The sequence below is a fragment of the Oncorhynchus gorbuscha genome, linkage group LG15 (genome assembly GCF_021184085.1).
Source record: "Oncorhynchus gorbuscha isolate QuinsamMale2020 ecotype Even-year linkage group LG15, OgorEven_v1.0, whole genome shotgun sequence".
Classification (NCBI taxonomy): Eukaryota; Metazoa; Chordata; class Actinopteri; order Salmoniformes; family Salmonidae; genus Oncorhynchus; species Oncorhynchus gorbuscha.
In genome coordinates, this window is record NC_060187.1 from 20379323 (window position 1) to 20393637 (window position 14315).

At 41.4% G+C, this 14315-nt stretch overlaps 2 protein-coding genes across 2 annotated transcripts in view; one reads left to right on the plus strand and one right to left on the minus strand.

Moving 5' to 3' along the window:
• The first annotated feature begins 1196 nt into the window (after positions 1 to 1196).
• LOC123996719 (forkhead box C1-A-like) lies at positions 1197 to 3392 on the plus strand. Its single transcript, XM_046300351.1, has one exon. The coding sequence runs from the start codon at positions 1457 to 1459 to the stop codon at positions 2870 to 2872; it is 1416 nt and encodes a 471-aa protein (XP_046156307.1). The 5' UTR covers positions 1197 to 1456; the 3' UTR covers positions 2873 to 3392.
• A 7435-nt stretch (positions 3393 to 10827) lies between these two features.
• Positions 10828 to 14315, minus strand: part of LOC123996728 (GDP-mannose 4,6 dehydratase-like) — a 78507-nt gene continuing 75019 nt past the window's right edge. The window contains exons 3-4 of the mRNA XM_046300363.1: positions 12090 to 12158; positions 10828 to 11473 (exon numbers count right to left, since the gene is read on the minus strand). Coding sequence (XP_046156319.1) covers positions 11411 to 11473; positions 12090 to 12158 — 132 coding nt within the window. The 3' untranslated portion in view covers positions 10828 to 11410. The remainder of the gene's footprint in view (positions 11474 to 12089; positions 12159 to 14315) is intronic.

Genomic DNA, 14315 nt, shown 5'->3' on the forward strand with positions numbered 1-14315 from the left:
ATTTCAACGCATTTTTGTGCTGATAAAAACGAGTGTGCCTTTTGATTCTTGTAGGCTCATATGTGGTAGGCCGATAGTGAGACCAAAGTGTATTCTTCATTTGGCTATAAATAATATAGGCCTATATTACATTTTGACCATGAAGGCCTGTTATTTAAAAAAAGCCTGTTTCCCGCAATGACAGTAACAAGGCAATAAAATAATAATCTCTCCTCCAGATTATAGCTGGTGATTTACATAATGTGGAATCTCTGACACCTCTACATCTGTTGCGCCGTGCCCATCAGAAAAGATTACGGGCACGGACCACATGTAGGGCCCATTCTTTTAGTCAACATTTGATTTTGTGCTTTGAATACATTAAATTAAAGTAATGTGTATCTTATTTTGCATTGTTGTTGTTGATTGTATAATGTTTTATAAACCCATTTTTAACGGATGAGATTGAGAAATTAAAGTAACAATCGTGTAGCCTACCTCTCAGTTTTGTGTGTAGGCTTGTTCATCCATAATGATACAGAGAAAAACGAATTAAAATAAACATTTATCCGGTTTAATATTCAATTTAGACTAATTATATTAATGCACATAAAATAGGCTATTTATTTTAATTTTATTTATAAAGAAGTCATTCATTTCAAATGGGGTGATGCGATTGAAGACTTCTTCAAATGTTACGTTATAGTCCTTACACGATTTAATGTTTCACAATAGGTTACACATTTTAACACATATGATAGGGTATCTGAAAGTTTTTGATAAACTGCTAATATTAAAGAATAGATGTTAATATTTTAATGGTTTAATATAACCCGAAACCATTGGCATTGAGCAATATTAGTCATACAGCCCTTTTATCATTTTATGGGAGCAGGGAGTTCCTCATACCTCTCCTTATTTAATTTCTGTGTGTGTGTGTGTGTGTGTGTGTGTGTGTGTGTGTGTGTGTGTGTGTGTGTGTGTGTGTGTGTGTGTGTGTGTGTGTGTGTGTGTGTGTGTGTGTGTGTGTGTGTGTGTGTGTGTGTGTGTGTGTGTGTGTGTGTGTGTGTGTGGCCAACACCACTTGGAAGGCTTTTTGACTGCTGTAACTTTGCTTTCTTTCGTGCACGCTCGGGTTGAGCTCCCATCCTATTAGATGTTGGAACGCATTCGGGGAGGAGCAGCCACAGGCCAAAACGTGAACAGAGTAAAAAAAAGTGTCTCTGTAGTGACGGATGCTTGAGCCGTAGTTTTCCCAATGTTCGACACAGTAGACTGTGCGCAGCCTTCACTCCAGTCATCCTGGCGAGCCGTGGCTTAGGCTAAACATACTTCCCCAAACTCCCTTTGTAACAGACAGAAAATAAAGGAAAGGAGGCTGAGGAGGAAACTGGAGCTACCCATCTCCGTGCTGCTGAAGCTTTTGGGAGAGTTCTTTATTATTTAAACATTACGGGACGAAGGCGAGGAGGAGATAATGCAGGCGCGCTACTCCGTCTCCAGCCCCAACTCTCTGGGCGTCGTGCCTTACATTAGCAGTGACCAGAGCTACTACCGGGCAGCGGCCGGTGGAGGGTACACCGGGATGCCTGCTCCCATGAGTATGTACTCTCACGCAGCCCAAGACCAGTACCAGGCCAGCATGGCGCGTGCGTACGGACCGTACACCCCGCAACACCAGCCCAAGGACCTGGTCAAACCTCCGTACAGCTACATCGCCCTTATCACCATGGCGATACAGAACTCACCCGACAAGAAGGTGACCCTAAACGGGATTTATCAGTTTATCATGGAGAGGTTCCCGTTCTACCGAGACAACAAGCAGGGCTGGCAGAACAGCATCCGCCACAACCTGTCCCTCAACGAGTGCTTTGTCAAAGTGGCACGGGACGATAAGAAGCCCGGCAAAGGCAGCTACTGGACTCTGGACCCGGACTCCTATAACATGTTCGAGAACGGCAGCTTCCTGAGGCGTCGCAGACGGTTCAAGAAGAGTAATGTCCAAAAGGACAAGGATGACAGGCAAGGCAGGGACCTGTCAGGGAGAGGAGCACCGGATATGGAGAACGAGCAGCCCGTGCAGGGCTCACAGCCCGTGCGCATCCAGGACATAAAGACTGAGAACGGGACCTCTACTCCACCACAGGCCGAGTCCCCCAGCCTGCCTGTGCCCAAGATAGAGAGTCCTGGCAGCAGCAGCAGTATGTCCACCGGTAGCCCTCACAGTGTGCCCTCTGCCCGGTCCCTCTCCATGGAGGGCCCCGAGCATCACCACCACGCACAGGCCGCGGCGCAAGGCTTCAGTGTGGACAACATCATGACCTCAGTCCGGGGGTCGCCTCAGGGCACCACGGAGCTCACGTCCCCTCTTATCGCATCTTCTAGGACAGGTATAACCCCCTCTCTATCTCTTAACTATTCCCCCAACCAGACGTCTGCTTACAACTCACCAAACTGCAACCAGAACTCAATATCTACAAACTCTAACGCGACGTACCATTGCAACATGCAAGCCATGAGCTTGTACGCCGGGGACCGAGGAGGCCACCTTGCGCCCTCCACCACCCTGGACGAGACTCTGCCCGATTACTCCATCACCACTACGGCCACATCCCCGCTCGGGCATGGCAACCTGAGCGCGGGACAGGACAGTGGTCACCACGCGAACCAGGGCCGACTTGCGTCCTGGTACGGAGACCTGGGACACTTGGGCACAAGCTACCCGGCACAGCAACAGAACTTCCACTCGATGCGAGAGATGTTCGAGTCTCAACGGATCGGTTTGAATAACTCTCCGGTTAACGGAAGTAATAGCTGTCAGATGGCCTTCCCCTCCGGTCAATCCATCTACCGTACCTCCGGAGCTTTCGTTTATGACTGCGGCAAGTTCTGAAAATAACAAAAACAAAAATGTTTTTTTAAACGAATAACTTTAATATATATATTTCCTTCTTTTTGTACTTTAATCTCCCTCATTCCGGTCCTTTATTCATCCCCAAATGGACTAAACAGAATGAGAGTGGTGAGATTTGTTCTGGTGTGTATGACAGACAGAGGCGCGTGTTACAACATCGAATAACACGTAAGTTTTTATCTCTCTCACTTTGGGAACTTTGTTTTTAAAGAGTGTTGCTTTAACATCCAACATGTTATTCACTTGTTATTCACTGTAAATTGCATATAGTAATTTATTATAGAAAGTAAGGGAGTATAGTTGGATGTTGTGGACCAACCACCAAAAAAGTGTTTCCAAATTGAGGTGCCTTAAATTGTGCTCCATATTGTTATTTTATGAAATAGGAGGGGGACTTGTATACCGACGTATTCTATATATTTTTGTTCCATATTTGTTGAAATTATTCTGAAGGCATTGCATTGTTTGTCTAATAAATTGACATTCTATTTGATTTAAATTTGTCTGGTTTATTAGCTCTCCGTAGAGGCCTATAGGGTCCGACATGCTTTAGAATATGGGACACAATGCAAAATAAAAGTTTGGTCTATTATTGCAAAATAAGATTGCATAGTGTCTTCCCTGGTGGTGCTTAGACAAAATTAGTGTTTAGGCCTAATGCTTCAAATCATTTGTGATTTTAAACGGCGGTGGTATATTTGCGTAAACCTCACTCTTCTATATTTATAATGTAATATCTAAAACACAAACTATTGCACAACCCACCCCACACAGTGTTGACAAGATTTACGGTGGCTATTTAGAGTAATAAAGGGGTTCTGTTGTCTTGATGTTCTGTTCTGGGGCCTTATGACCCTGCTACAATAACCGGGGCACATACACAGTTTTGCCTGGCAGCACACGTTGCAGGACTGTAGTGAAATAATTGTAAAACATATACAGTTTAAACGATGTGACAATCTTATGAGTTCTGGAGTTATGTCTAGGTACTTATAGGTGTATTTCATATTACATCGTAAAGCAGTACAACACACACAAGGCTGCAGCCACTAATGCGATGTTCTGCTGTATTGAGTGTGTGGTAATCTGATAGGATGCTATATACAGGCTTGCTGCTGGGCTGGTAGTGTATTATGCAATATATTCAGTGTGTATGATATATGTCCGTGTAATTGTTAGTTATTCTTGTAACGGATAGGCTATTGTCATGGTAAGGTAACACATGTTTCAACATACAGTATCTCTCCTTAGGCTATGTGGGATGTGCCATCGAGGAAAGTATGAATGTTGGGTCCAAAATCTCAAAATTAAAATAATGATTAGCAAGTTTTGTTTCTAACTTTAGGACAGGCCTATCTTCAATACAGGTTGTGCAATATTTGGGCATTTTACTTTCTTATAACAAAGCTAAAATAAAATGTAGGCTACTGAGCCTACTCCTCTGCCTTGGCCCATGTTTGTGTAGTCAGCACAAATGAAATGTTCCACTGAGCTACAGCACGCAATCTGAAACAGAGGGGGGGACTGAGGAGAGGAAGAGAGTATAGATGTACACAACGAGATTTAGTATTTGTGTAAATAAGAAATCACACTAATTGATATCATGAAATAATTATTGACGAAGGATATGGAGTACATTTGGTGACAACAAAAGTAAGGTCTAGATGCATTGCTTGGTTTGTTTTCGCTGAGACGAGACCCTTTGTCAATATCCTCACCTCCAGGCCTTTAGTTGAACAGGTCCTTGATGTAGAGCGAGCCGAGAGCCAAAGTTTGTATCACGGCTTATTGATGGAGGGGTAGGTGGCTGTTTACTAGCTCGGTGGTGCCAAGGTATCCATCCGGGTGTTGTTTGGAGTGACCACGTGTGTTTACGGACGCTTAGTTCATACCACGCATGTCTGAAATATTCTCTTTTCCAGATGTTTGGTTACTGCAGCAACTGATTAAAGATGAAACAAAACAAGCAAACACAGACACATAGATTAATTCAAATGAAGTGTACTTAATTTACTATTTAAAAATCAATCTAGACAATGCAAAAAAAAACATCAGTCGCTTTCAAGAAAATATATTGAAACATGATAGGACAAATATTTGTTGTTTTGAAACTCTCCTTTTGCAGGCCTATATTATTATCGTCATTATTATTAATATGTCCTATTAACTCATTTGTATCATTTAAAATGTGTAAACAAGTATCGCTGCTAAGATATTATTGTAGCTTAACTGTTTAAATTGCAGATAAAACACATTTGCAGTTAAAACAAATTCACAACCAAATTCAAACCACTTCATCAAACATTTGGAATGTTTTGTATCGGCGGCGCGTGTGTGTCGGTCTCGATAGTCACAATTGGTAGTCATTACAGCTTGTTAATTGAGTGTACAGGGGTTTACAGAAAACATCTGCTTGCTTATTGTGTTAACTACATTCTCTGTCCCTTCCTCCGGGGCCTCTAAGCATGCGGCCCTCGGTCTGACAATTACACGGACTGACTGACTGGAGACTGCCCTTCGCAAATGGCACCATATTCCCTGTATAGTGCAAATGGCACCATATGGTCCTTCTATAGCTCAATTGGTATAGTGCACCTGGTCAAATGACTGTAGTGCCGCTAAATGGCTATATAGGAGCATATGGTGACATTTGGGACGCAACCTGGGGCCCAGTCAGACGTATGAGAGTAATGAATGTAGCCTATGCATTATATGGTGTTGTTATATGACATACCTCTGCGCTGAGTCTTGCTGATGCTGCCTGCGGCCCTGGGCTCCGTGAGTTCAGGAACAGGGGGAGAGGAGATATTTTTACTCTCTGACACCAGTGCTTTGCTGAGGCCCAAATCTTGTGCAGGTGTGTCCGTGGGGCAAGTAGGGGAGGCAGGAGGGGTAGGGGACGCAGAAGGGGGTAGGGGGTTGACTTCTCCCTGGTAGGCATTGAAAATGTGTCTTTGTTGTGATCGCTTGCACTCGTGAAAGTATTGGATTGAGAATGTGAGCAGGGAACACTACACCGCAGCACAAATGCTCCCTTGAGTAAAGCCTGCTTGACAGCACAGGCAGCACAAAGTCAAGTTGTTCCAGTCAGTCACTCTGCGTTTCGGGTAAGCCTAGGCCTAAACAAAGCCAACATTGCTTATTAACCTGGAGATTTTTATCTACATTTTAAAATTGAGCATTAACTATTGGTGTATAGGTAATGAAAACAAGAACCTTCTAGTTTATTGGCTAGAGGCTTTAGCATACCATTTAGTTTTCCTTTTGACAACAAAGAAAAGTAACCACTATAGGTCTATGCATTGGCCTAGTCTGCATCACACCAATACAAATAGGTTTAGATTTAAATAAAATAGTGGCCTACCAATAATTCAATAAGCATATATTTCAAATATTGATCCTTTCACTCATAGATGCCTAGCCATAATTGCGCTAATAGCAGTCATCAGATTCTTTCCGAAGTAATAAACACAAGTCACGTCGGCGCACAGAGATTGATGGCGCTATCTCTAGTTGGCCAGGTCAGGAAGGAATAAAATTCAATCAGCGGCAGAATCATTTTTCATCCGACGGAAAAGGCAGAGCGCGAGGCGAAGGTCAATGGGGAGGATATCAACAATGCTTCATGAGAGGGCAAAGCGACGAGCTGCCACTATATGAGCACGCAGTCGCTTTCTAAAGATGCCTATAGGCCTATACATTTCCTGGCCTAACATACTCTCATGCGCTGTTCACAGAAACTACGGAATACATTATGGATATTAGTGTTGACAAGTTAGAGATGACTAATCGATTCGTTTACTTGGACACCCTCCTCCACACGCACATAATTGCACTATTACAGCTTACACACTATAGCCTACTGTAAGCCTCTACACAAACATAGATAATTATGTGGAGACAGGCATCTCTTTTAAATAAAGGTCAACTGTGTTCTATTCATTTTAACTTTAAAGTTAAAGTGAGGGGCGTGCTCGCCTAAAAATAAGGCTTGTCCATTTTTCAGATCAAATAAGGCGTTCTGCAGCTTAACACCTTGTCAGTATTGAATATTGCATGTAGCCCAGAATTAAGTTATTAAACGTGGATTAAATATGGTTAGTTGTTAAATACCAATTTTATTAACAAGGTTAAGGCGAGGTGTTCTGCTGCAATAATGATGACAGGAATCGTCATACCTTTTGATTTAATAATACCAAAATAAGAACCAAATTAAGGAATTGCACTTACAAACTCTTGGTTATGCGTTATAGTTATGACAATGAATAATTAAAACAAATAGTAACATTCCCTCAAACATGCTGACTTTGAAGGCAATAGTCTAATAGGCCCACATAGGCTACTTGATTAAAGTATTATGACAAGAGATACAATGTTCTCAAGTATTCTATTTTATTAGGCAATTCGTTCGGTTTTTCACATTCCATAATGAGCTAAAAACAGAATTTGAAACTTCAAGAGTAAACGTGAGAATGGCATGAAACACAGACTAGGAGGGGCTGTATGAGCAAGAGCTTATCAAATCAATTTGTAAGTCAACAGCAATTACACACACGCACGCACGCACGCACGCACGCACGCACGCACACACACACACACACACACACACACACACACACACACACACACACACACACACACACACACACACACACACACACACACACACACACACACACACACACACACACACACACACACACACACACACACACACACACACACACACACACACACAACAAGAGGATGTGTAACGCGAAACTGAGACCCTCCCCTCGTCTTTAAATGAAGCTGTTAAGGCCTACAATCACAACAATTCCGGGCGCCTTCTAGACAAACCCACACGCCCCTCAATAACACGTCAACGCATGAATGATGTATAATATATAAATTCACTCTCGTTCAATCTCCGCTTTTCACATCTGTCTAACGCCTGTCTGATGCATTAAGACATATTTTACTCAGCACTGTTTAAGGTCCTGGTGGGGATAAATCTAACCACCGGAGTGTCAGTGTGTCTGTCTCCCCGCCCAGGCAGGCCCTGTGGGGGCAGGCCCCGGGGCCAGAGCCGGGGGAGACATGGACCTGGGTAGGTCAAAACGCTTGAAGGCGCGCCATTTTCCAAAGCCCTCGGAAAAGTCAAAAGTAATGGTGAAGGTTGCCACTGCCTCGCGGGGACGTTTAGTTCTACGACACGATAAGTTCTATTACAGTAGTGTAATTGAGCAAGGCTATAACTCTCTGCTAACATTAGCCTATCAACTGTCATTAACCGATACGCCCAACACCAATTAAAGGATTATGACTCAATATGTTGGCAATAAAAGGAGAACATGAAACAGTAGGCCTAATTATCAATTTGTAAACTATGAACTTAGGCTAGACCTACTCAATACAGTATTGCTATAAGTGACAAGAGAATGAAAAGGTGTAATCATTTGTGCGAGTTCTCACATTGTATTATGTGATTTGCCACATTATAATCGAGACTTTCTCATGGTTCTCTATTCGCTCGTCAGCTGGTGCCAGTCAGCCTATAGCACACTAAATGAACTAGGATAAAGCCAAACAAAATATTCGATTAATTAATGGTCATACCAGCATCAGCATTTGGGGCCCTTTCTGATGGTAATCTGCATCTGCTATGTTTTATTAGAGATAAATCCGATTGCAGAGTTCCACTTCCTAACCAATCTCCCATTTACTTGTTTATTTATCCGGGCAGTGGAGAATGTCAGAAATGCTAAGCACTAACAGGGTTCAGATGACTTATATGGGCGCCATTTCCGCTGTGACTGTCTCTCTATTCACTCTCTCACTTTTCTTTTAGTCCGTTTAAAAAGTATAGGCCTATAGAGATGGTCTATCTTTTATTTGAAAGATTCACTCTACCTTTTCGACTCTGTTGCTTATAAAGAACAATTGATAGTTGATTTTAAACGATGGCCTACACCATGAAACGAACAAACAAAATGACATTGAAGAACATTCCAAACTGAAAAGAAAATTATTTGTCTCAAGAAATTGTAGGCCTGCAGATATCAAATTGTGAACATTTTGATCATATTGATAAAACCGAATAGTCCTAAAATCATTGCAAATTTGTAATAATAAATCGATGTCATCCCCGTAGGCTAGATGATAATACGTATATGGCTCAAATAACAGTTTAATTAGGCCATATATTCAAATTAAGGCAAATATGTGAACCCTTTTGCTATTATGCCTGTTTTTACAATGAGGTGTAACAATAAGGACACGACGGTGGCAATGTCCATGTCTCTTGAAAGCATGAATCTCCCTATTTGTTACTCCAGACCATAGCCATATTGAGAGAGCCAAATGCATATGATATAAATAATCCATTTTATTTTTTAATTCTGGTAAAAACAACAAAAGTAGTCTGTAGGTCTTTGCTATAGCCAACCCTCTATGCCCAAAATTAGGAAAAGCGTAAGGATAAAGAACAGTGAGCGAAAATAACATCTGTAAAGACAATTTCAAGAGATTGTTTGATTATTTCAGTTTATTTTGCTCTCCCATTTTACTGTAAAACGTATTAAGGCATTTTTTTGTTAGCTTTTCATAGCCAAAAATGTGGTGGCACACACTCCTCTCCTTTCTTCTCTGTAGTAACTTACGCCTGGAACTGGGTGCCTGCATTTATGTTCCCGTGCGTTCTGAAAGCTGAGCCTAGAGCAGCACAGGGCTGCTGCAGTTAGTGGCGGCGCGCGACTGGGCCCGTGCACCTGTGTGCGGCTGGCCGGCGGGCGCGAGGGAGACCTGGCACAGTGGAAACTGGTGTGTTTTCGCTCGCACCCGGGTTCCAGGGCCAACCTCAAAGCGCCATCTGTTACCAATTATAAGTCCACACAGATGCAGCGCTGTCTCCGACGGTCAAACTGCAATGTTCTAGGTGTTGTCTTTTTAAAAAAAGAGGCAGACAGGCAAACCCACCCTGTTTGTTCCCTTTTCGCAAACCTACTTTGAAACCCTCCATTTTCCATTTAAAATGTCAAACGGATTTTTCATAAAAAGATCCCACGACGGTTTTCATTTGATTAATGTAGGCCTACACAATTGATACATTTCTGGGGCTATAATCTTTTAGTCTGGATGTTGATTCCATGATATTCCATAAGAAGCTCCGTAACAACCTAACTTCCTTTCTAAGCTATTGTTCTGAAACAAAACTATGTTTACAAACCATTAAAGTAAAAGTATGGTGGGACGTCTCTTGGCCTCTAAAACAAAGAGGTTCGAGGTTAGGGGTTCATATTCCAGCAGAAGTCAGAGACAAAACGACAGAGGTCTTTACGCAGAGAAGAGGCAGCCTCCAGTGCGCGCTGGGCTTGGATTGGGCACATAGTCAGAATGTCTCGATTGAGACACATTCTGCAGGAATGGGATCCAGGCTCGAGGAAGCGTATTTCCTGAGGAATGAACAGGGTTAGTGTGCTCGCGGGGCAAACTAAGGAGAGCTGTGCGCGAGGAGGGAAGGGAAATGACAGGGGCTGAGGCTCACGCGACCTCTGAGCAACCTGGGCGCGCTGGCACGAGGAACCTCTCAGACAACATTACTCTAGTCTTCTGACTCGACTCAAACTTGAGGTTTTACCTCTAAAATATCTTTTTACAAGATTTAACCAAAGGTATAACATCTCCCCTATTTATAAGGTACACATTGTACACGTGTCCTCCAGTCTAGACACATATTTGTGGAATAATGGCGGGGAGATTATGCAGTGCCAATTGGGTGACATAAAATAGCCTATCTTCATAAATAGTTAAAATTATGTTATTTAGGCTACATATATTATATGTGGTGCTATTTGTCTATGTAATTATCAATACATTTATAACAAACAATGTATATTAAGAGCAGAAGATTGTGTATGAAAAGTCAAGAAAATAAGCACATATATAGGGCCAACTAATGTATCAAAATAACAAGTTTTATTGTACCAAAATGCTTATATTCTGAATTAAATATGTCAGATGGGAATACAAAAGATTTCACAAATGCTGAATAACATTTAAAACAAATATGTTGGTCATCTTACAATAACACATAATTAAAGTTATACTTGTTTTTTTTCTTCTAAAAGGACAAACTGCAACCTCTGACCTATATGCCAGGTGATTAAAACACACAATCACAAGACAACAATACAATCCCATATTGCCCAGAGACAGTGTCGAATAAAAACAATTACAAGTCCTATCACCATATTAGGCTACTAAATCATGATCAGTGAGAAAAAATATATTAAGATTAAAATCAAAAATAAGGAATGGTATTATTTAAAAGGCATCGAATAATCTTCCCCTCACCATAGCAAAAGGCAAAAAAACAGACCAAGTAACTTTGTTTGGGACAGCAAAGTGATGAAAAAAATGATCCAGACTAGTTTTATATTCTTTTCACCACATGGTGCGACTGTTGAGTCACAGTGCACTCTGGTCAGGAGTGCTCAGACAATTCCCTAGGTTTGGGTTGATCCACAGGATGTGGTTTTATGCATTAGGGTTATTCTTCATGAGATGGATGTCAGCATCAACCATCTCTTTCACCAGTTCCTAAAGAGTCAAATAGAGGTTTAGTTTAGACACAGATATTGTCTACTCTAAACCTAACATAGCAGCCTAAATATTCATTTCCAAACACTGATAATCAAACAATTTGTATAGATTCAGGAAAATAGGTTAACCTAATAAAATTATTGGTCCGAATTGAAAAATCTTTAAGACAAAAAATATGGAAATAATGGAGAAACAACATGTGTTGTGTACATCAAATCTGTTCAGAGGACTGCAGCCTCTTTATTGAGTCATGTTGATATACTGTGGTTGGTAAGTGGGAGATTAGTCCAACTTGGCTTGTTCAATCACACTTAACCTACTTGTAGGCTTGTACAGTATATGATTATAACACATTAGTTTAGCTACTTAAGAAGCCGCTTAACTTTCCAATTTATGTTGTGTTTACTGACAACACAAGAAGAGTGGAGAAGCTGGCTGGGAAGACTGTCATCGAAGAAGACCAGCATGCTGTGCATCTCCAGTTCCACCATGGGTTATGTGCACACAGACACGCACACACACAAACCCACACACACACAAACCCACACACACACACGCATGCATTCACACAAGCACACACATGCACACACGCAGAGTAAAGTGCAACACCCACCTCAAAAGTGATCTTTGCTTTCCAGCCTAACTTTGTCAGTGCCTTGGTGCTATCACCTTGCAGGTATTCCTGGGGAAAGAGAGGGAGAAACAAAAACAACTCATCATTCATGGCCACTAGAGAATGGTGTTTAGAATAGGGTAATTTTACAGTCAGAGTTCAGCAGAAACAGTAGATTACAGTAGAAACAGTAGATATACAGCGATACAGTAGACTCCCTGTTATAAAGACTTTAATTCCACCACTATCTATCGAAATCAAACATATGCACAACTCTCTATAGGATGCCTATAGGATGTAAACAGATATTCAGATCCTCTGTCTAACTCTTTCTCTCACACACACAGGTCAGTATCCCCTCTAGGGGAAAGGGAGGTCACAGAGTCTCACTGGCCATCAATCCCAGACTCCCCCTCCTCTCTCATCCAGAGGGTGCCAGAGCATGATGAATTGTGGGACTCCGGTGGTGTAACCTCCTTCCTCCCTCATCCCCCTCTCTCCTCTGTTTCCCTTTTGTGTTCTGCACTGGGTTCACAATCTACTGAGACCCTCTCTGAGACCACCAAAGATACAGTCTGGAAAATACCTCTCGCTCATTATCATTTTGTCACCTCTCTCTCCCTCAGTTAAACAGTCAGCAATTTGTTGTTATCCTAAAAATCTATGCGTATCTTTGAACCGTACGCAAGTTTCTTGAACAACCCTGTTACGTTCACATACTCACTGTCAAGATTTCTACAGTTGATTTAGTGGTTAGCTACATATTTCTTTCAGTAGAAGGAGAGTACGTATCAGTTACTCTCGATGTGCTCATGTCCATGGCTGAATAGAGATTTGAACTTATAAAGGCAGAGAGCTTCTTTTCTATCTGACACTAAAACATTTTAAAATGTCTGTTTCTGGGTGATCTTATTACAGAGGAACGCTACAGTAGCATTAGCCTAGCCTGGTGCTACTTCAGCCTTTACAGAACAGGGACCCACATCTCTGAGCTGCTCCACAGCCCTCAATCACACTGGCTAACACACACACACACATGCAAATGCACAAACTTTGTTGCAGTTGATTAAAGTTAACTACAAAACGTTTTTCATGTGTTATTTTAATTTTAAATGTAACCTCCAATCAGTCTTCAAGTGCATTTTTAAATGTTTTTATTAGTACAGTCTTTAAATCAGCCATCAGACAAAAGCTTGTCCCTCCTTTAGTAGTCAGTTCACAAAGTCCATTTGCAGTTCTACGCTACATTACTGACATTCAGTTCTGTTCCAGGCCTATACACAGCCATATTTACAGAATCATTATTACAGCAATGGACGTCAATTATATAAAGTTACAGAATTATATTAATTATAGGAGTTATTAATGGAGTGACTCCATAAGTACATTATGTTACATTTTTAAAGGAGAACATTTCAAAAGTGAAATTAATATCAGGTGTTTTTGTCCCCAATAAAGGGGTTCCAAGGTGAGTTCGCCTCAGCTCATTTATAACATTAAAAAGCTCTCGAAGCCTACTTAAACACATTATAACTAGCCTGTTATCTGTTATAACACAAATAAACCTGTGTCTAGAACCAACATTCCTCAATGAACATAATAGATGAAACAACATTCTCAAATAAGGCAGTGAAATTGCATTATGCAACCATTCTTACAGCAATGTTGGGTTCAGAGCAAAATAATGCTGAATGTATAAATAGTGAATAAAGAGGGAAAAGACCTAATGGAATCCCAGCCCCTGCCATGGACTGACTATATTATTCCATGCAGTGGCAGTATGTGGCCAGAGATGGCACTGCTGAGTGCTACTAGCCATACAGAATCATCTTATGCCCCACCTCACCATGACAACATTACCTTCTCCGATCAACATAGCTGACTGAGGTGAGGTACACTTCCTGTTCCTGCATCTCTATGACTGGTCAGTAGTCAGATGTCCATCTATCTATAAGACCTGGAATACAGTGTATTTATACTGATAAAGACCTGTCAAGTCCTTAAAAAAACCACACACACCCACATATATATATGTGAGAGATTAAAAACCTTCTAACTAGAACAGAGTCAACTCACCCCTCACTGACAGAGAATGTACTGAATTATTCAACAAGAACTGCTAACAGATGGGGAACAATATAATCTTCATATGGATCTGATTTGGTACAGAATCTAAGGTCGTGGTATATCCTGTTTAAAATAGTATTCTCCACATGTCTGGAAATA